The sequence below is a fragment of the Pavona decussata genome, unplaced genomic scaffold, assembly GCF_977016875.1.
Source record: "Pavona decussata unplaced genomic scaffold, jaPavDecu1.1 SCAFFOLD_47, whole genome shotgun sequence".
NCBI classification, from domain to species: domain Eukaryota; kingdom Metazoa; phylum Cnidaria; class Anthozoa; order Scleractinia; family Agariciidae; genus Pavona; species Pavona decussata.
In genome coordinates this window covers 786,891-814,003 of record NW_028145469.1, presented here as the reverse complement: position 1 = coordinate 814,003, position 27,113 = coordinate 786,891, and the positions used below count along the sequence as shown (strand labels likewise).

Here is a 27,113-nt window from a genome sequence, read left to right as displayed (position 1 = left end):
TCCTTGCAGTGAACTGGACAAATTGCTGAGAAATGTTTACATGAATGTACGTAAAACACAAAACCGGGTACACAGACACGCTTTCCTAATTTTCTCGAGAAGTATCCAGAGATACCTGGACGACAATAAGTCAAAGATGAACATCCTCAAAGACGACGAATTTAAGACGGTCCAGAGATGTATTGTAGCCAAAACGAAGGGAACTCAGAAAACAAGGTAAAGGAAACCATCCCCACACAACGGAGGCTCTTACAGACGAGGACATCGACAGCATTTTTGCCCAAAACCAGTTTGACATCCACGATCCTGAAGTTTTGTCCCGTACAATGTTGTTCCTGATAACCCTGCACTTTGGTCACCGAGCAAGACATAACGCTTGGAGACATTGCAATGCCCTGAAAGTCGATGATGCCTCCCAAGAAGAATATCTTGAATGGATGATAGAGACGCACTCGAAAGCCCGCCACGGCGATAAGAATGAGCAAAATCGAGCTTTCAGCCCGAAAGCCTACGTCACTGGGAATCAAAGATGGCCGGCTTTGTTTTCAACACTTTTTTTTCTTTACCGGCGTCCGAGTAGTACAAAAAAACCAGAGAGTTCATTCTTTCTTGCCATCAATCACCGCCGACGGCCAGAAGGGAGATCTGGTTCTTGAACAAGCCAATGGGAAAACACTAGATAGGCAAGTTGTTATCGCAAACCTCAATAAAAGCACAGCTCTTGAAGAGTGGTACGATCCTCCACTAATCATCTGACCTAAGTGCCTCTGTTGAGAAACCATTTTTGGCAATTTTTATTGCCTTTTTTCTCCAACTTTTAATTTAACTTTTCCGTCAAGGTGTTCGTGCAAGCAAACAATAAATCGAAATTATCACTTTTCCCAATTTCGTTCCATTGTTGGACATATGTAGTTAAAGACAGAAATTTCACACAGGCTTTTTGTTTTCAGTGCAATAATCGGACTTTTTAACAAAGACATAAAAGAGATGAAGTGTCTGTTGATTGTTCTTTGTTTCTGTCTTTTGTTTCACTTTTTATTTTAGATTTTCATCGGTGTCCTTCATGCTGCTCATATACACATTTAACCGTGTCACATTCAAAGATCAAATAAGTTAATTTTTTTTAAAAACAATCCAAGTCATATGATGAAATACTTATTGAGTGAGTTAGGTCGGGCATTTGGTTCTCGGTCATGGTGTACGGACCGCAGCCAGATATTTTTCCGTCTGGCCCTCCCACTCAGTCAATAAGTGCATATGATTTGCTTTATTGTCTTGAGTAAACTTAAGTTTTAAACTGAAAAATAAGGGTTTTCAGCTCATGCTAAACCGGTTGGTTGCTTGTTGTAACGAGCCTGAATTTAAGCACTCTCTTAATTTGTAATACATTATGGTTTGGGAATTTGCAGTGTAAAAATTCTTTAACTGTAATTCTGTCGCCATTCTAGCAAGATTCACTGTAGGTAATGGGAAGTCCTAATTTATCAAAAGCAAGTCTTTGTAAACATTTGAAATTGACGGCGATTCGCATTGAGATAAAAAAAAAAACACATTTATTTACAGAAAAACGTTTTTTGTTTTAAACGAGAATATTCCTGTTACAAGAACTGTAAAAATTTCATCTGTTTGGTAGAGTAGCCTAATCTTACAAAACAAATGATCTTAACACCATTAGCAAATTCTTGGGTGAAAATGTTGTCGCTGTTGAGAAAGCTGTTCATAAGTGGTAAGAGAGAGATTAGCTTTGGTTACAATATAATTTTGCTGGTCCTTAAAGATAAGCTGAACTAGAAACAGCAAAAAAAAAAAAAAAAAAATTTAAACGGGAAAATTACAGCAACGTCAAAAATGTGCTGTCATTAGTATTGTCAGTTTCGATGATTGAGTTTCATCAAGCTAAAGGCCTGTATGTTTTTAGCGTAAAGGCGCAGAGACAAAGCGGTTTGACATTTTTTATTGATGAACACACGCGGTCACCTAAATGAGTGTAAAGCATTGAAGGTGGAGAAATTTCATTGGAGCAAAAGGACAAGTCTTAGCACGTTTTTCATTTAATGCGGCTTCAAGTGATAGTGCTTTTAGTTGAGGTCCTGTTGCGATCGTGCCTCAAACGGAATTTTTATTTTTACCTTCTCGGTAAAAATATACTGACGCCAACCGACAAAATGCAGCGTTTGAATTATTTACTTCTTCAAGGGTTATTTTTGTTGATATCTGTCGAGAAACTGCCTCTGTTACAGAATGGTAAGGTTTTCCTCTGTAGTCTCTCTTAACATTTATTCTAATCACACACTGGAAGTCATGTGTTATATTTGTATTTTCCTGTTGATAAACAAGAGGTAATCTTGACGTATTTGTATTGTGGAGCGCGCAGAATTGTGTGTGTCTGGTCAAAGCTCCCTAAAAAGATTAGGGAAGCAGTGTTTGATACGGATGGATTTCAAAAAGATGGTCGCTTGAGACAATGATTTATCATAGCGTCGGGAAATAGGACACGAAATTGTAGAAGTATAATCCCTGCGATTTCGATTTCGTTTCACTTTGCTAAATGTACTGAACAGTTTAAAGTATCTACTGTTAAAGGCTTATTTTGTCATTCACTCGATTTCAATTTTTAAAGGACCAAATTCTGTCAAACCAGTTTAAGTAAACAGGATAAGGGACACATGTTTTTTTTTACAGTGTAGTCGCTATTGTCAATACATTCTGAAATAATGTGTGTCAGCTTATTTTATGGATGATATACTTAAATACTGTCTTGCTCCACTGTTTGACGTAGTCAAACGTATCAAGAAATTTATTCGTAAAAGCAAGAATACGATTACGTTCTAATTCGCTTCGCTCAAACGAACGTAAATCATTTTACCCTTAAATTCCCGTAATACAAACAAATCACACAAGAAATATGGTAGGATGCGCAAGCGGATCCAAAACAGTTTATTATAAGATAAATAGCTACTAATACATAATAGACTGAAGAAAATTACAAAACTGTTAGTTACCAATACAAGACAACTTGCAGGAAAATCACAAGATTGTTTTTTTTTTTTTTTTACAATTCTTAACAAAAGCCTGCATTAAATAATATGCGTTCGATAAAACACTACAAACCTAAACACTTAGTTACTTGTAATCTGCTTTCAAGGCTTTCTTCTACATACATATCCTTGGCCGAATCAGATTTCCATCTACCATGCATTTTAAGAAGCCTTTCTGGAATTGAGTTACAACTATTACGTACCGCAGAAGTAATGCCACCGGATCTTAAACTATGAAGACCATAATCATTAGGGTTGTAACCCAGCTGACTTAAGGTATTCCTTAAGATATCTCTACAAGTAGTATAAGAAATCTTACCACTTCTAAGGGTGTAGATAGAACTACTACGGTGAAAAACAAGCGGTCTAAATAAAGGGAGAGAACTACATAAGTCAATACCAGATAAATCTAAGTACCTTTGTAAAACACTAACAGGACAGTACTTAGACCTGGATGCGCTAATGAAGACGTAATTCCCTTCCCTATAAACATCAGTCTTACTACGAGGTACAAAATTCTGATATAATTACTATGAAATTCAATATGCTTAGGAGCGATACTGCATAATTCGTCATAACGAAAAAATCCTGCAAAAGCTAAAGAGCATAACGCGGCGATACGAAGATTCTTTAAATTAGCGTCTTTCTTATTATGGATATCTAAAATACTCCTTATGATATCTGTGGTAATAGGCTTCTTTTTTACAACGGGCTGTGGTTTCTGGCGTTTAGCAGACTCGACAATATTCCTGCAAAAGTCACTATCCAAAGGATTACGGTCCAAACTAGGGACAAAGGAATGAAGCCATTTAAGGGCGGCATGGACTAAAATTACTGAGGAACTGGAGGTGCAAGACTGCTGAACTTCAAATAAATAAAGAGAAACAACACTAAGAGGAAAAGGTAGCTGCAAGTTAGTAGTTAGATATACGAGGCTTTTGGAACACTTTTGAAAATATCACTGAATTCATACCTTTTTGGCCACCATCTTGGATTTATGCATGACCTTGGGTTTTCAGCCTTTGAATTCAACCCTAACTCCTGCAACGGAGACGTCAAAAACCTAAAAACCTAAATCCTCGGTTTTTCAAAAACCTAAATTTTTATCCTCGGTTTTTCAAAAACCTAAATCCTCACTTTCATAAATGACACCAAACTCACAAACAATCATCGATTAAATCCAACCAACTCATCAATCGCTGATTTGAATGATGAAGAAAAAAACCGGTTATAACCGGTTTCGAAAAATTATGTAATCTAATTTATATGAACAACCAATTTGATCACAATGATAAAACATATTTTATTCATCCAACATTTGAAAATTACGGAGCCTCAGTTGATGGTTATATAATCAATCGAAAAAGATTAGAACCTAGAAAAGGATATTTGTCTGAGAATGGCTATTATATAATTTCTCCGGGACGTAACAATACATGCCCCGCTCATCGATTCGTCTATGAGGCCGTAAATCAGACACATATTTCTCCTGGATTGCAAATAAATCACATTGATTCCAATCGCCAGAACAATTCAATTGTAAATTTGCAATTGGTTACAGCCTCTGAAAATATGAAACACATGCACAAAGCCAGAAAAGAATTTTTGAACAGTTCATATAATGAAGATGAATTGAGAGTTGTCAATAGATTAATGGAATTTCCACCAATGGAAGACAATGATTGCGAATTTACACGCACAGAAAATAAGTTGATAAATAAGATGTATTACAGAATGTGTCATGACATGGATGATACTAATTTTCCACTTTACAATGATTAAGAGGGTGTCTTTTTTATAACCACCCACTCGAATTTCGCATCAAAATCAATCTTGCCTGAAACTCTGGCAAATGAAAGCCTACACCAAGTCAAGAAAGAAGCAGGTTTGGTTTGGTTCAAAATGATCTTGTGCTTGCGCTGTGAGCCGTTAAAAATTTTGCCCCGTCTGGGGCGAAAGTGACATCCCGAAAATTGAAAATTAGGCACATTTTGTAGCCCTGTAAAATATTTCATTCGCAACAACTAACCACACATTTCACATCAAATTGCTCATAAACCTTTCTAGTTTTCTAATACAGCAACAATTTTTCTCTTAGTGCAGATAGAAAGGCGAAATTATGCGTATTATGGACCCCTCTATTGGCCATCGAACGAAGGCTGGAAATGGCCTTAGTTTAGAAGCTAATTTTTAAAATTTGGGACCTAGCTGAAAGCTCTAGCTTATACAGCCGTAAAGTATAGTCATTTAGTGGCAAAACTATGCAAAAACCCCTGTACGATTTCAGTATTTTAAAAGTTATGACCGTTTGTATCAGCCCATGTGCGAGCATTCACGGTACTTTCGCCTACTGTCAAATTCCCTAATCACAAGCAGATTTTGTCATAGACATCACTTACCTGCTTCGCAACTGGAGATAATTTCCGAATTCCCCCATTTTCTAATCCCTCAGATGTTTGAATTCCATAAAAGATCCAGTAAATAGGCAGCTGTAGTTTTCAAAACTTTAGAACAACCTCCATCGGGTCGCTTGTCAACGGACCACAGTTCGATCTCTCGATATATATCTTCTAAAGACTTCAGCTAAGGGCAGCAAGAGGTCAGATTTCTTGGAGAGTCGAAAAATGAACTATACTGCTCTGCTGTTTAGAAAGAAAATTGAAATTTGGCTTCAATTTCGACGAAATATTGAGAAATAACTCCCATGTTGATCACCGAAAGATCGACTGCTTCCGTGATGCGGTTTCTACAGAGTTCCGCTATCCAGATGTATCGCGGACAACACATCGTTTTCGATGAAAGCTTTGTAAAGTACAGGTGTAATTCCACTGTAATTCAGATGAAAGTTCTTTTAGTTTTTTATTACTTAGCACGTTTGGCTTTTTCTGTTACTTAAATGGAATGCAAATGCTTATTTGAGACCAGAGGGGAGTCAGTGTGCAGTGATTCCGCTGTCAAGTTGATAAAGCTGTCTGAGTGCAGAAGTAATATCGATGACCAGTTACAAGCATGGCACCTCAGTCAGATTCAAGGAACCTTGCAAGAATATGAGCTTATCATCAATAGGTCGGGACTGCCTCACGACCTTTCTTCAGATCAGCTTCAGCAGCTATGGATCTGTGAGAAGCACAGAAGTGACATGGGGAGAAACTGGCGGCCGCGTCGCACCTGTCAGTACCCACTGCATTCCGGCAGAAAAAAGAAACTCAGGACCAGAAATGCGGTTAACCCTTTTATGTCAAAGGAAATCAACACTATCTACGGAAAACAAGTCCCAGTAGGATCCTGTAAGTCAATCTCCGCCGCAAACGATGAAAATTTTTGTTACAACATATTTCCCCAAATGTTTCCTTAGTATGCGCGCAGGAATGAAATTGCTACGGTGGCAAAATTTGTTTCCAAGAAGCAAGAGATATACCTGACTTTGTAATAATTATTTTGTTTTCATAACAAACTGTGGAAATATTTACGGGCAAGTTGACAAGGCTCGAAAGTAAAAAAAAAAGAAAGAAAAGAGAAAGAAACAAGCCACCTTTCGCGACAAGAGTTCTGTGGTCATGAAAACAAACATGATATCGAATTACACTTTTGCACGAAATTTGCATAAATCGGACCTTGTTTCGTGGCATGTTTAATTTCGCAGAAGTTGTGGAATTTTCTTACATTTACACTACATAATTTTATTAAAAGAAGACAAAAATAAAGCGCCTTTTTACAAAGGAAATTGTTCTGATTGGAAACATTTCATTCCAACAAATCGCTGTTTCATATGGCTAAATTACGCGCTAATCTTGTATCACGCAACATGGAATAGGAATTTGTTCCTGTTCAAAATGAACTTTGGCTATCAAATAGTCCCCAAATGGCAACTACTGCAAATCTTTAGCCGCAACTTATCAGTCGCAATTTCGAGCCCTGGCAGCCAGCAATGTTACAAAAACAGGTTCCATCTGCTAGTTTATTAGGTTATAATTAGGAATCCGGACTGTGGACTAAGGACTATGGATTTTGTTTATAAAATATGCAGGGTAGTGCAATTGATTGAACAGAGATTTCTTTAATTTACTGCGTTGCAAAGTTCAAATTTTCAAATGCAGTATACATCTTTGGAGAGAACGTCGGGTTGACATACGGTGAACTGGGGTAGGCGGTTAGCCTGTACTGTTCATTTCAATACTCGGATGCATAATAAGGTAGCGTTCTTCGGAATTTGTCCCATAGCCTAAAATTACGACAAAACTCATGTCTGAAAATGTAATCATTTCTGAATACATTGCGTGCCTATCTTCTTTGTTTGATTTGTGTTACGTTCCTCAATAAGTTTCGATTTTCATTTCTTTCCTAGCGCTGTATTGCTTATTTTTTACTGTGCTTTTCAGTGATTTGTGTATCTTGCTCTAACCTACACAAAATCAAGCTTGATGAAAATATGGCTTGGATTCAGGGGCAGCAGCTGGCCCAGGAAAGTGATGAACAGAAAGATGAGCCTTCAAGGTGATGTTTGCTCGTATGAATGAAGCCAATTTATCATATTACTAAGTAACCTGTATTTGCTATTATGGAAAACGCTTGCGAACAAGACTTTCTTTCGAAGTTTATTTCTTCTTAGCGGTTGTTAATAAAACAGCAGTATTTATTTTGAGGTTATTTACAGGGGAGTATAATGTTGTTTATAGTGGTCACGGTCTGGGATAAAACCTTACAATGGATCAATAAGTGAAGATAGGTTATAATGTTTTTTTTTTTACTACTCCCTCAGACTCGCTAAACGTATCGCAGCCATGAATCTTACATTAGTCACGTCAACCCCTGCTATAACACCAGCTCGACCAAACGAAGCTGCCTGCACAGCTGAGTGGACTTTAGAGTATAGACCCGGTTCGAACAGTCAGAGCTCCGAAGACGACGAGGTAGCTGAAAGTGCTGGCGAGTCGGCAATATCAGCGTTCAATGCTGCTATGGAGAATCTGAACCAAGTGGCAACCAATGCTGGTCAGGTCAGTCCCTTAACGTCCCAGCTGAAGACCACATGGGATGAGGCAAGGGAAGACGAGAAAGAAGTGTGCATTGATAAGGCCACTGAAGCCTGTAGTCTCGTGTGCGACGTCATAGCACCAAAGGCTGGACAGGAGCTATTTCAATCCTGTTTCTCACCAGATAAAGAGACCAACTATGGAGAACTTATACCACTAATACAGGCCTATAGCAATGCTACGACGAGAAACGTAAAGACCCAGATTCTGAGCCTATATGCATATCGATATCCAGTCAAGAAGATTCAGAAGATCCATGAACCTTACGCCAAGTTGACAGAGTGGCAAATCAGACGCGCCAGAGCTCATGCGAGAGATTGTGGTCCAGGTTCCTTAGTAGAAAAATCGCCGTCCCATCGAGTTCGACTGCCACCAGTGAAACTTGACCATTTTTTAGACTTTGTCAACCGCCCCTACTTCTATCAAGATGTGGCGTTCGGTACGAGGAAACTGAGGCTCACTAGTGGCGAGAAGATCACAATGCCAAATGTCATTCGCAAAGTCACAAGGTCAGCAATGGTCAAGCAGTACCTTCAGTTCTGCGAAGAAGAACAATTCGATCCACTAAGCCGTGCGACTTTATTTCGCATTCTCGAGGTAAGGGAAGCTTCCCAACAAAAGTCCCTTAGTGGCTTAGACAACACAGCAGCTGACGGGTCAGCGGCGTTTGATCGTCTCTGTCGAATAGTAGACGAACTTGACCAAATAGGCCTGGAGAAGAGCGCGGCAGATAAATTGCGTACATCCCTTCGAGACGGTAAAAAATATTTCAAAACTAATTACCAGAGTCACTGCGAGGATGATGAAAGCCAATGTCCCGACCACTGTCGTAAATTTGGACTGAGTGATCCCAATGATCGCGTATTAAAAGAACAATGTTCCCACGAACATACGCTTTGCTGTCCTAATTGCGATGACGTCACTTCCTGTTTGAGCAAGATGCTCCTGATTGTCAAGGATGACAGAACCTTGAACTTTTATAGCAAAGAACAACAAGATGACCTGCTGGACGATATCCAGAAGGCTTCGGAGACCATTAACCAATGGAAAGCTCACATAATGCGATCTGTCAACCAAGAATGCGCGAAGCAAGATATCCTCGCAAAGCTTGACCCAAGCTCGTGTCTCATTGTGGTAGATTGGGCAATGAAGTTTCTGCAACTGCGCTATAGAGAGAAACAAAGCGACTGGTTTGGAAAAAGAGGGCTGAGTTGGCACATCAGTAGCGTGATATCTCGAAGCCAGTCTGGAACGACTGAAGTCATCTCCTACGCGCACTTATTCGACCAATGTACGCAGGACTGGTACGCAGTGACATCAATTCTAGAAGACCTGCTCAACCTGCTGAAAGTTGACAACCCTTTGCTCGAGAGAGTCTTCTTAAGGTCAGATGAAGCTGGTTGTTATCACAACAGCTCCTTGTTAGCCGCTATGAGAGATGTCGCGAACAGAGTTGGCGTTGCACTCGATAGTTACCATTACTCGGAGCCACAGTCTGGAAAGGATATCTGTGATCGCATCCTTTGCCCAATGAAGTCCTCGATCCGTACTTACTGCAATGAAGGTCACGACGTTCTAACTGCGCTGGACATGAGACAAGCACTAACGCAACACCCAGTGAAGGGAACAACCGCCGCAGTCAGCATTGTGAACGAGTCTAAGAAGACCTTATCTGTAAACAAGATAGACAATTTTAGTAGCTTCCACAATTTCCAATATGAAGATTCTGGCATGCGAATTTGGAAATGTTATGGTATCGGTAACGGGAAGTATATTCCGTATGACAAGATCTATACAAAGCACCAGGACCCAACAGTGCTAAAAACGATAGAATCTCAAGGGTTTTACGATCCTCCGGATAAGCGGGAAGTCAAGCATCGTTCAGAAACCAGCAAGACAAATGAGAGCCCGATACCACTGTTCGAATGTGTTGTGCTTGGATGTGTTGAGGCTTTCGAAACGTTTGCGCAGCTAGAGCTACACCTGGACGTTGGCAAGCATACTGTTAGGAAGTTCAACCAGTATGATGCGATCAGAAGGGACTGGGCACTCAAATTCTCATCCGTAAATACAGCTGATAGCAAGAGCAGTTCGTTACATTCCAGGGCGCCACAAACCTCTCAAGAAGACACTACTGCTAGCTCACCTCTACAAACAGGGTGGGCCCTGAGCAAACCCAGGATCAACGTTAGATTTTCAGAGAAAGTTAAAGAGTACCTTACAGCACGGTTTATGCTTGGACAAAGAACTGGGCGCAAGGCCGATCCTACCCAAGTTGCAGCAGACATGCGAAACACCAGAAATGAATCGAATGAGCGTGTGTTCACTAGAGCCGAATGGTTGACGAAGACTCAAGTCCAGAGCTTTTTCTCGCGGCTAGCAGCAACGCGTCGCAAAGGTCAGGGTGTTGTTGGAATGTCGGTGGATGATGAGGAAGATGTCGAATGCTTGAAGGAAACTGCTGACAGACAAGATCTGGTAGACATGGTAAACAGCGAAATCAACGTCTCGCATCCCATCTGTTACGACACCTATGACCTCTGTGAACGTTATCACAGCAACACACTCCAAGAATTTAATGTTGCCATGTTGAAGACCATCTGTATTCACTTTGAGATCCATGTAAAATCGAGAGACAAAAAGAAAGTTCTCATAGACAAACTGTCTGATATGATCCGCGAATGTGAGTGTGTTACTCACTAGAACCATCACACTCACATTCGCTGATCATATCCGATAGTTTGTCACCGGTCCATGTCGTAAGGCTATGGAGCTACCTAGCCACATCATTCTGTAGTGTGGAAAATGTACAGTTGTGTTCAGCGTCACGGCTGTAGTGGCCTCCATCACATTAATTGTGTTTGCAAGATACGAATAACTGTAACATTATATTCTATGATGATGTATACGCTCTTAGCGGAAAATCATTCAGTTGAAGTATGCTATAGAATGGTTTATTATCTGTTGCGTGATAGTCTGACAGCATTGTTTCTTAGAACAACCGTAAAAAATTTGAAACATCTCAGAAAAAACACTGATAGCACGTTAATTTTCACCAAGAAGCTGACCACTTAACTGACTGTCAGGTCTGTGAACTCAGCAGAATCAAAACGAACAGCAAGTTCAGGACATTTCATAGCTATGGACAGCACCGTCATCTGATTGTACAGTTTATATTTGGTCACTTGTATCTGGTGCCACAGAGGCGGATCCAGGGTTGAAGGGGCCACTATGAGGGGTTGAAAACGGTCCAAATATCTTATTTACGATGTTAATTTTCAAACGTTCTTGGCGGGGCATGTCCCCCTGGACCCCATATGGACTCATACCGACTGACAACCACCCCGCCCCTCCCCCCCCCCCCCCCACGTTATGAAATCCTGGATCCGCCCCTGTAACACTGAACAAAATATTAGTGTGTTGTTGTAAACCCAGCATGATTTTCGGTCTCATTAGTACGCATCTGGCCATTTCAAGGTAACAATCGCGCCCCAGAGTCCGCAGACTCTTTGTATGTGGTTAGTCGCCTCGGTGGCGAGGCTGGCGAAATTGTGGCTTTTTCACAGCTGAGTGAGGCTCAACTTTTTATATTTGTGCAAACCGTTTATATCTTTTTCTCATAGCGACAGTGGGAATCCACCTTAAAAAAAGGTAAAGAGCGCAAGGTACATTGCATACATTGCACATACGGTGATTACGAAAAATAAAATATGGGGACGTAACAACCACCATATATGAAGTACCTACCTTCAGAAGCAGCAATCACAACAGTGTTCGATTATTTAGTGATCTAAATAGCGAGATTTCTTCGAAATTGAGGCCCTTATATTTCAATTTTCTTTCTTAAGTTCGGAATTAAGTAGTTTATTGTCTGATTCCCTGAGACATTCAGCTCTGAGCTGATGCATTAGTAAGATGTTTATCGCGAAATGTGGTCATGTGTTCGAGCTGTGGTCTGTTGACAAGCGACCTGATGGAGGCCGTTGTAAAGTTTTGAGAACTACAGCTGCCTATTTACTGGATCTTTTACGGAATTCAAACATCTGAGGGACTAGAAAATGGGGGAATTTGGAAGTTATCTCCACTTGCCAAGCAGGTAAGTCGTTTCTATGACAAAATGTGCTTGTGAGTAGAGAATTTGACAATAGACGGAAGTATCTTGAATGCTCGCACATGGGCTGATACAAACGGTCATAACTTTTAAAATACTGAAATCGTACAGGGGTTTTTGCATAGTTTTGCCACTAAATGACTATACTTTACGGCTGTATAAGCTAGAGCTTTCAGCTAGGTCCCAAATTTTAGAAATTGGCCTCTAATCTAAGGCCATTTCCAGCCTTCGTTCGATGGCCAATAGAGGGGTCCATAATACGCATAATTTCGCCTTTCTATCTGCACTAAGAGAAAAATTGTTGCATTGTTAGAACACTAGAAAGGTTTATGAGTAATTTGATGTAAAATGTGTGGTTAGTTGTTGCGAATAAAATATTTTACAGCGCTACGAAATATGCCTAATTTTCAATTTTCGGGATGGCCCTTTTCCCCCCAGACGGGGCAAAATTTTTAACGGCTCACAGTGCGAGCACAAGATCAATTTGAACCAAACCAAACCTGCTTATTTCTTGCTTTGGTGTAGGCTTTCATTTGCCAGAGTTTCAGGCAAGATTGATTTTGATGCGAAATTCGAGTGGGTGGTTTTAAAAAAGACACCCTCTTAATCATCAATGAATACAAGGGTTGTTTGACTATGTTTGATGTATTTTTTGGGTCTCATACATTTACTGTAATTTTTTTACCTTAACTATTTAAAGCGATAATTATATAATACATTATTGTATGAGAGAAATGAAAAATCAAAAATCTGAAAATCAACTTTTGGATTCATCTACAAAAAAATTATCTAATAATACTATGATTATTAATGGTAAAAAATATTATATTCACCCAATTTACAATGAATATGGTGCTTCAAAGTCTGGTAAAGTTATTTATTTTGAGACAATGAATAAATTTAACTGGAACTAATAATCATACAGGGTATTTATCAGTTACTGTTAAATCAAATGATAATAAACAAAAAACAATGCAAGCACATAGATTTATTTATGAATGCTTTCATGGTGTAATACCAAATGGAATGGTAATTGACCATGTTAATGATATCAAAGATGATAACCGAATAAAGAATTTACAAATGATGACACAACAAGAAAATTGTTTGAAAACAGCAAAGAAAAGAGATTATGCATTTGCAGCAAATAATCACAAAAACCGGAGATGTGTTAAGGCAACAAATTGTAAAACCCAAGAAGTGAGTTATTTTAATAGTATGTATTCAATAAAAGAACATCTTGGAATTAATCCTGGATTGGTTAAAATGGTTGCTGAGGGATTAAATATGTGTAAGACAGCAATTTCCAAAATGAATCATCAAGCATACATTTTTGAATACATTGAACAAGAAGAATTACCAGACAATCATTTTAAATCATCCAATATTAGACCACGAAAATCAACTGATGAAGAAAAAAGAATGAATCAAAAAGAACGAGTTAAAAGATGGCAAAAACAAACATTTACATGCCCAAACTGCAACAAAGAATTAAAAAATGGAAGTAAATATTTGCATAAAAAATCTTGTAATTAATTAGTTGGTTTATGTTTGTAGTTTAGCGACCTGTGTATACTCAATGAGTGTATACAGGCCGTATGGCTCAACAAATAAATAAGAGATTGCACCCGTCAGATGTGCAACGGATATCTGACATGAATGTTGCCTCCAGTCTTCATTCATCTATGCCAAACCTGGAATCGCAAAACAGACGCACACGAAAAAATAATATAACATATAATATTATGAACAAAAATAATCTATCCAAATTGACCAAAGATCAATTAATAACACTTTTACTCGCTAAACAAAAACCGGTTCCAATGCCGAGAACCAAGAAAGTGAAACCAATACCCTATCCACGAAAATCAGTCAAACAAATGGTAAAAGATTATGAGAATACAATCATCAAACCACCTGTTCAATTTAGAGATGGACCTCAACCTTTTAACATAATTCCACCTTCAAAACAATTTGCTGATACACCAGTCCCGAAGCCAAGGATGAAGAAAATGGCTCCAGTTCCAACACAAAGAACCCAAATCACAGAAGTTGCAAGAGCATTCAAGGGATATACAAAATCTTATGAAGTTGGTATTAAAAATGAAACAGATCCTTTGATTCAAATGAGTTCAACCAGATTAGCGATAGCTCATTTTATGAAACAATTATTAACTCAAATGAAAGGAATTAAATTTATTGAAACTTTGACAATTTATTTTGAACAACAAAAAGGAAACCAAACTGTCTCCAGAATTGGATATTTTAATAGTAAACCAAAAACAATAACTAATGCCAATGATTTTCAAGAATCTTTGGATGTTAATGTTGAACAAATTATGAATGATATTCACAAATGGATTAGTGAAGGTTCAGCTTGGATAATTAAATCAATCAATGGACATTACATTAATATTATCAAATATGAGCCTCTTACTGGAAGTTCTTACATTAAACTTCCAACTGAACTTCAACATCACAAACATGGATTGATAAATCTCAAGAATAAAGACAATGAATGCTTTCGATGGTGTCACGTCCGTCATTTAAATCCACGAAATGACAATCCACAAAGAATCAAAAAAACAGATAAAGCATTCATGCCACAATTGGATTACCAAGGAATTGAATTCCCTGTTTCAGTCAAACAATACAACAAAATTGAAACCCAAAACAATATTAACATCAACGTATTCGGTTATGAAAACAAACAAACTTATCCAATTTATGTTTCAAAAGAAAAGTTTGATGATGTATTGAATTTGCTGTTAATCTCAGATGATGAAAACAAACATTATGTTTATATTAAAAATTTTAATAGATTTATGTATCGAAAAACAAGAAATAAAAATAAGAAACATTTTTCAGCATTGCCTTCAATGTTTCTCCAAGGAAGAAATATTGTTGAAACACAAGGAAGTATGTATTGAAATCAATGGTGAACAATCAATCAAAATGCCTGAAGTTGGCTCAAAAATAAAATTTACAAATTATAATAAACAAATGCAAGCGCCATTCGTGATATACGCAGATTTTGAAGCAATCACTGAACCAATTCATGGTTGTAATCAATCTAACCAACAATCTTTTACTGAAGCTTATCAAAAATACACTGATTGTGGTTATGGATATAAAGTTGTTTGCTGCTATGATGACAAATATTCCAAACCAATAAAATATTATCGTGGAGAAAAAGCTGTTTACAAATTCATGGAGGCAATGCTTGCTGAAGTCAAATACTGCAGACAAACTATTAAATACAAATTCAATAAACCATTAGTTATGTCTCCAGAAGATGAAGACAAATTCCAAAAAGCAACATCTTGTCATATTTGTGGTAAAAAATACAAGAAAACAGATAAACGTGTCAGAGATCATTGTCATATTAATGGCGAATTCCGTGGCTCAGCCCATAATCAATGTAACAGGGATTTTACAATAACTAACAAAATCCCTGTAATATTTCATAATTTGAAAGGATATGATAGTCATTTTATAATGCAAGAAATTGGTAAAATTATTGAGACCAATACTTATGTGGATAAAAAAGGTGAAACCAGACAACACAAAATTAATGTAATCCCAAATAATATGGAGAAATACATGGCCTTCATGTTGGGTTATAATTTAGTATTTATCGACAGTCTTCAGTTTATGAATCAATCATTGGCTAATCTTGTAAAGAATCTACCAGAAGATGCATACAAATATACCAATGAAGTCTTCAAAGGTGAAAAACTGCAATTAATGAAACAAAAAGGAGTTTATCCGTACGATTATATGAGTAATTTTGATAAATTCAATGATACTCAATTACCAACCAAAGATGAATTTTACAGTCAAATGAATAACACAAATATTACAGATGAAGAATACAGTCATGCACAAAATGTTTGGAATACATTTCAATTGAAAAATATGGGCGAATACCGTGATTTATATCTCAAATCTGATGTACTGCTGTTGGCTGATGTTTTTGAAAATTTCAGGAAAACATGTTTGGAATATTATAGATTGGATCCATGTCATTATTTTACATCTCCTGGATTATCATGGGATGCAATGTTGAAAATGACTGAAGTCCAACTTGAATTAATCAGTGATGTGGATATGTATCAATTCGTTGAAAAAGGCATGCGTGGAGGAATCAGTTATATTGCCAACAGATACGGCAAAGCAAACAACAAATACATGCAAAATTGGAATCCAAATGAACCCAGTAAACATATCATGTATTTGGATGCAAACAATCTATATGGATGGGCTATGTCACAACATCTTCCAACTGGGAATTTCAAATGGTTGAATAAACAACAAATAAAAAACATTAATTGGAAAACAGTTCCCAAAGATAACAAGACTGGATACTTGTTAGAAGTTGATTTGGATTACCCAAATGAATTACATGATTTACACAATGATTATCCATGTGCTGCTGAACAAATCAAAGTGGCACCAAATATGCTGTCAGATTATTGTAAAAGAATTGCAGATAAATTTGGAATAACAAGTGGATAAGTCAAAAAACTGATTCCAACATTGTCAAAGAAATCAAAATATGTATTACATTATCGTAATCTACAATTGTATCGTGAATTGGGTTTGAAATTGACTAAAATCTATCGTGTATTATCCTTTAATCAAAGTCCTTGGTTGAAGACATACATTGATTTCAATACTCGTCAAAGAACTAATGCCAAAAATGCATTCGAGAAGGACTTTTTCAAATTAATGAACAATAGTGTCTTTGGGAAAACAATGGAGAATATCAGAAAACGGGAAGACATTAAACTGGTGACTAATGAGAAACAATTATTGAAACTGACCTCCAAACCAACATTCATCAATAGCAAAATATTCAATGAAAATTTGGTTGCAGTCCACAAAATCAAGGAATCATTGACTCTCAATCGACCAGCATACGTTGGTATGTGTATCCTTGATTTGAGTAAGACTCTCATGTATGACTTCCATTACAATTTCGTTAAAAAGAAGTATGGTAACAAAGCCAAATTATTGTTCACGGATACTGATAGTTTGACATACGAAATTGAAGCAGAAGATGTGTATGCCGATTTTTGGAAACACAAAGATATGTTTGACAACAGTGATTACAACGTGGATAACAAATATTTTGATGCAACTAATAAGAAAGTGATTGGTAAATTCAAAGATGAAGCTGCTGGTGTACCCATTGTTGAATTCGTTGGTTTGAGATCCAAAATGTACTCATACATCAAAGACAACAATAATGGTGGTAAAACAGCCAAAGGAATCAAAAAGAATGTCATAAAAAATGATATTCAACATTTTGATTACAAAGATGTGTTGTTTAATGAGAAACAATTATTCCACCAAATGAAAACAATCCGCAGCAACAATCATCAATTGGGTAGTTACACAATCAATAAAACATCGTTGTCATGTTTTGATGATAAACGATATTTGCATCCCGATGGTGTATTTAGTTATGCTTATGGGCATTGGAATACACATCCATCCCGTATGGGATTCAAACTTTGGTAAAAAATTTGTGATCAAAACATTGCGACAAAAACCTGTGACAAAATTGTGATTTTATTGATTTTTTGATAAATATTTGATTTGGAGACTTTGACTCATCTTTTGTGATGAGATATTTAATTTCAATGTTTTTGGTGAATATTTGGTTTCAAGATTTTGACTCATCTTTTGTGATGTGGTATTTGGTTTGTTTTTTTGATAAATATTGGATTTCAAGACTTTGTATTATCTTTTGTGGTTTCAATATTTTGGAAAACATTTTTGTGTAATTATATTATATACTATATTTATACAAAAATGAAATCCATTCTGAAAAAACCAAAAGATGTTTCCATGCAGGTGGAATCATCTCTGTGTCAAAGCCTGCATTGCAAAGATGAATGTGAATTTTGTGGATATCATGATGAATCCAAAGTTGAAACACAACAATCAATGCCTGAATGTTGTGGATCACAGAATTTGAGAAACATGGAATGTCAATTAACGTGTGTTGCTTGTGGACAGGTTGTTGGTGAAGATTACAAAACAGAATACATCAATTTTCATGCCAATTTGTTCAAAATATACAAGAAAACAGTGTATAATAGAAAATACCATTTGTCGCATACATTAGATCAAATTATTTTGAAAAACAAAGTTGAAATCAGTTGTTCAACCAATTTCAAAATTCATAAAATATTCGTTGAAATAAACAAAATACTGCCACAAATCAATGGCAAACGAAAGAGAATAATCAGTTTGAAATATCTTTTGCATAGAATATTGCAATTTATGAAAATTGATTCTTCCCAAATTGAGTTGACAAAATCCAAAAAAACAATGAAATTATACAATGTTTATTGGGATAAAATTATGGACATTATTGGCCCCCAAATCATGCACATTATTAATCAAACATAAGTGAATATCTGATATTTTTTATCATATTTGTCATCCCATTTATCGACAATCGGCGAATTATCCAAAATGAAATCATCATTTTGAGTAAGCTTGTTTGTCAAATCATCTCTATCAAAATGTCCATTATTTCTTTTATTTCATTTAATAAATGTCCGTAAGTTTGAAAAGCATATTGACATTGATAAAGTTTGATTTCAACTTTTTTATGCTTCATATAAGCTTGAATTATGACAGACACCGATGATATTGCCAATAATGAAGCTCCACTGGTTGCAACCGATGATGCAATACCACCAGTTGCAAATACAATGGATGAAATATTACCAGCGAATTCCCATTTTTTGAATCTTTTGTATGCACTTTTGTACATCCACATCTTTTTGTGATATGACATGTAATAAGCTTTCAATTCATCAATTTCTTCTGTTGATAATCGATTTGAAATATGATTGAAATCAATTATTAATTTCTTCTTTTGCATATATTATATGGTTATCTTATTTCTGATGCAATAATAGAGACCAGTTATTTGACCCAAAAACATGCATTTTTTCATCCAATTGAATGTTTTTTTCTCATTAATGGTGTACATGTATCCTTTGTCACGATGATATCTGTTGTAAAATTGGCCATAAGCATCATGTAATATTCCATGTGATCTGATATATGGTTGCCAACCAAATAATCGATGGAGAATAGCTGTTAACCATCCATCTCCAGGTCCAATTAATCCGATTCCATCATGAATTAACTCTTTGTAAACTTCATCAGGTAAACCTGTGTTGTAATATTTTTCATGCAAATATGTGAATATTACGATACTTTTTATCTTGCATTCCTGTCTGGGCAATATTGGAAGACTCAATTTACGGTGAAAATCTATCATCGATGTTCGAATGTGTTCTTGCAATTCTGACAATTCTTTCATTATACAATTTGATTACAATATTTTTATAAAATAAAGTAACGGAGTCCACGACCTAGTGGACATTATTGTCAGGTAATTGTATCCTAATATATTCAACAAAATACTTCATTGTCCAATCAGATGGATGATTGTTGAAGTAGCAATAATAGTTTTCAAATGACACATCAAAGAAGAATTCCAATTGATCAAATGATGATGACACCAAACCGGATTTAGAATGATGATATCTGTCATTTCTCCTGATATATGTGTTTGTCACAATAATCTCTTGCAATGTATTGATTCCTTTAATGTCATCTTTACTCAATAATTTTATCCATTTGTAATTTGTTTTTGGTATTGTACCACTTTTTCTTCCTATTCTCATTGCAACTTGATTGTTGAGAAACGTTACAGCTTCCTGAGCTTGTTGAGCTTTAAACTGAGCCAGAGCTTGTTGAATTTGTGTTTCAATATATGGGTTGATGATGTCCTCATTGTTGTTAATTAATTGTTGGAGTGAAATTGCATGATTTGAATTAACTCCATCTTTGATAACTAAATGTCTGTTTTCTGTATCCAAATGACCATCATCATTCAGATGTATTGGTTCTCTATATTTGAATCCATCTGGTAAGTTGTCATAAGTTACTGTGTATTCTATTTTATCTCCATTTTCATCAAGAATATGGTTTCCATTTTCATCTTCAACGTATGGCATTATATTAATAGTGTTGATAAATAAATTTCAAAAGTTCCTGTGACTTCTTGGTTTATAATTGGAGAAGTAAACCCTGGACGTCTTTTAAAAATCCCCATTTGAATTATCATGGGTTTGATTGTTGTATTTGTAGTTACAAAATTTCTCCCAATTTTCATATTAAATTGTATTAAATGGGAAATAAAGTTTTACTGTTAGCAATGGCGACAAAAGAAACTTGGTATTGATTTTTTGTATTAATTACAATATTTTTTATTTTAACCGGGCCTAATGTTCCAAATTTGAAACCATGAACATTTTCAAAAACTCCATTTTTTATGTTGCCGTTAACAACACTTGAAGTTTCAATATTTGACAACCAACTTTTATTGACAGCATGATATCTTTCAAAAAAATCAGAGTATAATACTTTCAATTCAAAAGTTCCATTAACAGCAGTTCCTGCTCCAATATTATCCAATATTGACATAGAATCAATACTGACAAATTTTCTTGATTTGGGCAAATCAAATGTATTGCTTCCACTTATTATGTTTCCAATTCTGTGGTATGTGTCAGTGTTGGTTGTTTCACCTTGTTTTTTCCCATTTATCAAAATTTGTGCATTTGCAACTTGTTGATTGCTTTGGAAAACAATGGAGTATAGATTGAAAAAGTTATTTCCATCAGCAGCGATTTGAAAATTATTTGTTGGATTTGTTCTTTGGAAAACACCACTGGCAATAGTTCCAGTGTATTTCGTTTTGAATAAGTTGGTAAAATAAACCAAATTCATTGCTTCAGAATCATATATCGGATTTATTAAACCAGAAATAATCTTATTATTCATATCCATATTGACTTTCATCTCCATATTTCCATTTTTATATTCAAACATGACATTGTCCAAGCCATCATACACTCCTGGATAAACGCTATCTGACCAATCTTTGACACCGTAAACAACCAGATGACATTGTACTGGAGTCGCTGTAGCTGTTCCATGCATCGTCAAATAGATGTAATTTGGAGTTTGTTTGCTGTTGTTATTGAATTGAACCAATAGCTTGCTATAAGCAGTGAAATCACGCTGTACAGCTTTGTGGATGTATGCTTCAGAAGCAGTACATGATAATTGAATATTAGTCATTTCTGGTGGGTAGAATTCAAACACAATTGTGTATGTTCCAATAGCAAGAGTATAAATATTGAAACCTATCCTTGATCTGTAATCATTACTTCCACTGTCTTTAATCAATGTGATATCATAAGCTTTTTTATTCTGATGTGGGGATTGATTGAAAGCAGCTATTCCATACACTGTGATATTATATTCTGAACTGCTTTCATCGGTATCTGTAAGATATTTGAATTCATTTGTTTTATGGCTGCTGACAAGATGACTTTGCTCCAATTTGTCATCAAAATATTTTTTGGTAGTAGCATCATTATCATCAGTTGGTTGAGCCATATCTTTGATTTGTTTATTATTCATATCAAGGTTTCCAGTCATTGCAACACTTCCATCTTTTTTCAAATATACACTCAAATCACTTCCAACAGATGGTATTTTAGCTATTTCTGTATCAACATATGCTTTAGTGGAAGCATCATTGGGATCGGAAGGATTTCCAAGAACGATTATTTTATGACCTCTCATATCTAATTCACCACCAAGAGCATTGGGTGTTAACCTGTTGAGAAAGTTATGATCAACGTAGTGTTTATTAACAGCATCGTTATCATCAGTTGGTTGAGCCATATCTTTGATTTTTATGATTGTCCATATCGAGGTCACTATTGGAGACTTTTTGTAAATATTTAGTATCACAGAAACCTAAATTAACGACATCATATGTATTTTGTATATTGGCTCCAAGATTAGTAATTTGTTGATTACCCATATCCAGATTTCCAGTCATTTCAACAGTGCCATCTTTTTTCAAATATGTAGACAAATCAGGTGATGGTATTTTTTTAATCTCATCATCGACATATTTTTTATTCGCCGCTTGATCGTTATTATCGGGTTTTAAAACACTAATATCAAAAAATGTTTTCCGTCCAGTAATATGTTGTTCCGTTGATGTAACCATTATTTCACTTTTAGCTCGTCCACCATGGCCATCAAAGTTTTTCAAATCTGGTATATTAAGATGAATGTTTTCATAAGACTGATGCTCAGTCAATAATCGAACATCATTGGAGCTGCCAGCACCGTCTGGCGTGTCTTGTAGATAAATACTATTGGTATGAACACTTCCACTGTTGCTGTAAATAACTGCTTTATTTGCTCGCACATCACCAGGAGCATTATCCAACAATTGTATTTGGCTCTTTGTGACAACATCATTGGGATCAGCTCCTTGTTTAACATTAACAAGTTTTTTGTTTTGTATATCATAATTGCCATTTTGGGTCAATTTAAACCCTATTCCTTGAGGACCAGCGGCTCCTTGAAGAGGAACCGTTGTGAAAGAAGACGATGAACTATGTTCGTTGAATATTCCCATTTATATCATTTGGTTATCTTGTTCCATAAAAATTCCTGTTAATTCTCTTCATGGGCTTATCAACATATAGAAATGAAAATGGCTCTTTGGTTGCTTTAATGTATTTATCCTTTTCGACACCCAACTCACGGGATATCAGACCTCTTTCATTGCTGCTAGGAAAGTCATAGACACAGAAATGAGAGCAATTGAGTCGAATATCTTTTGGTGTTTTGTAGAACGATTGGCTCAGATAAATAACAGAGCAGTTTTTGTGTCTGCCACGAATGAAATAATCAATCAATGGTTTCTGGTTTTTTTCACAAATAAAGTCATCAAATATGACTATCTTCTGAGCATCATCATCCTTCAATTCCTCCACTGGAATTATATCATCATTGCTACAAACAAGGACATTATACCCGACACTATTTGATATATCAGTCAATGTTTGTAGCATATCCTTGTATTTTTGTTGCTCCAAATTTTTGGCATATAAATGTATTCTATCATAATACAAAAGTGGTTTCATCAGCATATGGTACAATAAATTTGTCTTTCCAGATCCTGAATTACCACATATTAACATCCGAAACGTGTCACTTGACATGTAACCATACAATCTTTTGAAATTAGTGTTTTTATCATGTCTGTCATAATTTAGGATTTCCATGTATATCAATACATTATATAAGTTGAGAAAAGTTAATATAAGTTAATAATATAATGGATCTACAAAGATTAAAACAACTATCTGAGGCCAAGATTAAGGCTGGAACAATAACCAAACAAGTTAGAGATACATTGAAGGAGTACAAGCATGATAAACAAGATTTACAACAAGGTTTATCAGAAACTTTCAAACCAATTATTAAGGCTCAAGAGGAAACAAAACAAACAATTGATGAAAAGCAAGACAAACTGATTGAACAATTGGAGAAAAACCAAAAAGCGTTGACTTCAGGTTTGGAAGACATTGCTATGTTAACTTATCAACCAGAAACAAAACCACAACCACAATCACCAGAATCAAAGCTACCAATTGGCTATCAACCAGCAATGTCAAATTTGGATGCTGGTTTTGATGATGATGAGTTCCAAAAATTGATTCAATACGATCTTGCACCTCCGAGTTCTGTTCTCCAATCTTCTATGCAAGGAGATATTGACATCAAGGATTACGATGCTAATATTGGCAAAATGTTGAAAAAACTTGGAATAAAGAAGGGCCCCTTATCCAAGGGGCAAGGAAAGACCAAGAATAAAGACAAAATTGATAAAATAGATGAAGATATAAAATTATTGCAAAAATACAGAGGGCGCATTAAAATAATCCCAGAAGGAATGAAAACCATCAAAAAAGGTTCTGGTTATACTCAACCAAAGAGAAATGCATACAAAATATCATCTTCTGGGAAATATGGTGGACTGATGATTGATATTCCAAAATTAATGGGACAACTCAGACTTGTGGCATCAAAAGATAAACGCAAAGTTATGGACAAAAGGGTTGATTTCGATACAATCGATTTATTGACCAAGAGATTTAATTCAAAGAAGAAATACAGTGATATTGCCAAAATGGTATTTGATGAATTGAACCAACTCAGTGAGATTCTAATCCATAAATCTAGCAAAAAATTCAAGAAATTGGGCTCTGGTGTTGTTTATTTCAATGATGCTAATGATTTGATTGACAGAATGGAATTGCTTGGTGGATCCATTTTGGCTGGAAATAATGGAGCCAAAGAGGAATTTTCACAAATAGCCCATAAATTGAATCAACTTGGCTTGATAAACAACAAACAACTCATTGATTTATTGCAACAATATATAATCAAATAATATATGCAAGAAAGGGCGATACATATTTCATCTGTTAACCGACAGAAAATAGGTCGAAGTCGGCCTGAAGACTTTATTATCAAATTTGATCCACCATTGAAGCTTGACACAACAATGAGACATGAGCTAGCTGTTGATCGAGTTTCAATGACATACTCGTGGCATAATGTCAATGCAGGATACAACAATAATACAATAAAATACAGCCCAGATAATGGTACAAAATGGAAGACAATCACATTTGTTGATGGAATGTATTCATATGATGATCTTGATGATTATATCACTCAATCAATAATTCAAAATGAAGATAAACCATCTTCCAGCAAGGGCATCAATCTATATTTTGTGCTTTCATCATATAGAGTTGTCATTGAGCTGGACAACCAATGGAAGCTTGATATTAGAAACTCTAATTTTGGAGCGCTTATTGGATTTGAACCAAAGTTAATTAGCCAAACTGAACATGGGACAAAATTGCCAAATATTACCAATGATATTGACATTTTGAACATTAATTGTGATACAATAACTGATAGCCTCAGTGATGGACGATTCACAAATACACTGATAATGATACCCACTGACAATTTAACAAGGAGTTATCCCTTTACTTTTGAGCCAAAAAGAGCATTATACAGCCCAGTTTCCAAGTCAATTATTTCAGAAATGGGGATAACAGTGACTGACGCTTTGGGTCGGCCAATTGACTTGAATGGCATTGACTGGTTCATGAGCTTGATTCTCAGGTCTAGTTTAATATAATATATCAATATATGGTACGACAAAGTGAATTTAAGCCACGTTTTGACCCAGAATTGGGTCGTTATGCGATGAAACATATCCATGGTGAAGGAATTATGGATGTTTTCAGATCAGTTGGATCAAAACTTTTCGGAAAAACAGCAAAAGAATTAGCTAAAAAAGGAGCCAAAACTGCAGCTGAAAAAGCAGTCACCAAAACTGGTGAGTTTGCTGGTAATAAAGCAGGTGATAAAATAATTCAATTATTGAGCAAAAAACAACCTTCCAAAACAAAATCAGTGACAATGAGCCAACCAAAAATGGAGCAGCCACTGACTGATTTTCAAATAGCTGAGAGAGTCAATAGGATGATATCTGGTGGAAAACTCAAAAGAAGGAGGAAATGAAAATAATGTAACATATCTGTATAAATGAAATCATTCAGAAATCCAAAATACATTGAGAGATACGAAGATGTCTTCTTCCAATTGGAGACACCATTGAATACTGGTTATCCAGGGAATAATAGGTCACAAAAGAAAGATGGTTATCGTTTTGTTGTTGACAACACAGGAGAAGTGACCCCATTTGATTGGTATAATGCAAGAATATCAGTTGGTTTCAAAGTCCAAACAATGCAAAATGCGAATATAGCAGCTGAAGACCATAATGGTATTGTTAATGGTTCACACAGTCTTATACATGATTTCGATGTAAGATTGAATGGTAAAATGGTATATGATTGTAATGATGCAAATCATTGTGTTAATATCAAGAATCTATTGGAATATAGTCCAGGATATGCTCAATCGACAGCAACAAATGAGTTTTTCTATCTGGATACAAACCGACACGCTGAAGAACGATCGACTGAAGATAACTACAATAAAGGATTTGCTGTAAGAAAAGCACTTTTGGGTCTATCAGTGGTTGTCAATACAGAAATACCATTGAATCGATCTCATTCTTTGAAGCATTGATGGATGAGTTATTGCCATCAACAAGATTGGAATTAAATTTGCAGATTGAATCTGATACTATTCTAATATGGCAAGCTGGGGCTGATTGTCGTGTAATTATTACCAGAATGGAGTTGATTGTACCAAGAATCACTTTCAATTCAGAAGGGCAATCACTGTATATGAGTCAGTTTTTGAAGCCACATAAATGGGTTTATTTGCGAGAAAATATTGAGAGAAGTAATTCTTCAACACAAAGAAGTGGCCATTTTCAGATAACAAGTGGGATTTCAAAGCCAAGGCATGTATTTGTTTTCATTATCAATGATGCAAATCTTGCTGCACAAACAGTAAATCCATTTTTGTACAATACATTTAGTGTATCAACAGATCCCAGAACATTGCTAAATTGTCATTTATCTGTGGCTAATGGCAATGAATATCCTGATGTACATTACACTCCAGAAGCTGATTTGACTCGAGTTTACAGAGATGTCCTCAAATATGTGCATGCAAATAATGAATACAGTCAGGGGACTTTGTTGAATATCAATAACTTCAAAACACTATTCCCATTCTTGTATTTCGATTTAACAAAACAAAAAATGGATATCAAAGATGGTACCACAAAGCTGACATTCCACTATGAATTATCTGGTACAACTGCAACTGCATATTCAGTTTATGCATTGACATTATACGAGCAAGACGCTGAGCTCATTCAAAAAGATGGCAAACTATTGTTTCGATAGATGGAATAAATTTTTAATGTAACGTTAGTTATATAAAAGATATGACAACTTATCATTCACATGGAGTAAACCTATCAATTGGGCAAAAAGATAGACTAGCAAAAGCATT

At 35.9% G+C, this 27,113-nt stretch overlaps 2 protein-coding genes across 2 annotated transcripts in view; both read left to right on the top strand.

The window, feature by feature from the left end:
- The first annotated feature begins 2,101 nt into the window (after nucleotides 1–2,101).
- LOC146482137 (uncharacterized) overlaps nucleotides 2,102–27,113 on the top strand; it is a 51,102-nt gene continuing 26,090 nt past the window's right edge. The window contains exon 1 of the mRNA XM_085107363.1: nucleotides 2,102–2,244. Coding sequence (XP_084963489.1) covers nucleotides 2,166–2,244 — 79 coding nt within the window. The 5' untranslated portion in view covers nucleotides 2,102–2,165. The remainder of the gene's footprint in view (nucleotides 2,245–27,113) is intronic.
- On the top strand, nucleotides 4,822–10,774 carry LOC146482140 (uncharacterized). The gene is made up of 3 exons (XM_085107356.1): nucleotides 4,822–6,325; nucleotides 7,418–7,532; nucleotides 7,798–10,774. The coding sequence occupies exons 1-3, from the start codon at nucleotides 5,935–5,937 to the stop codon at nucleotides 10,772–10,774; spliced, it is 3,483 nt and encodes a 1,160-aa protein (XP_084963482.1). The 5' UTR covers nucleotides 4,822–5,934.

Bases quoted from the DNA above. Each gene is read 5' to 3' on its own strand.
- LOC146482140 (XM_085107356.1), top strand. From the start codon at position 5,935: ATGGAATGCAAATGCTTATTTGAGACCAGAGGGGAGTCAGTGTGCAGT. The intron at 6,326-7,417 runs GTAAGTCAATCT...TGTGCTTTTCAG, and splicing joins ACAAGTCCCAGTAGGATCCT to TGATTTGTGTATCTTGCTCT. The intron at 7,533-7,797 runs GTGATGTTTGCT...CTACTCCCTCAG, and splicing joins CAGAAAGATGAGCCTTCAAG to ACTCGCTAAACGTATCGCAG.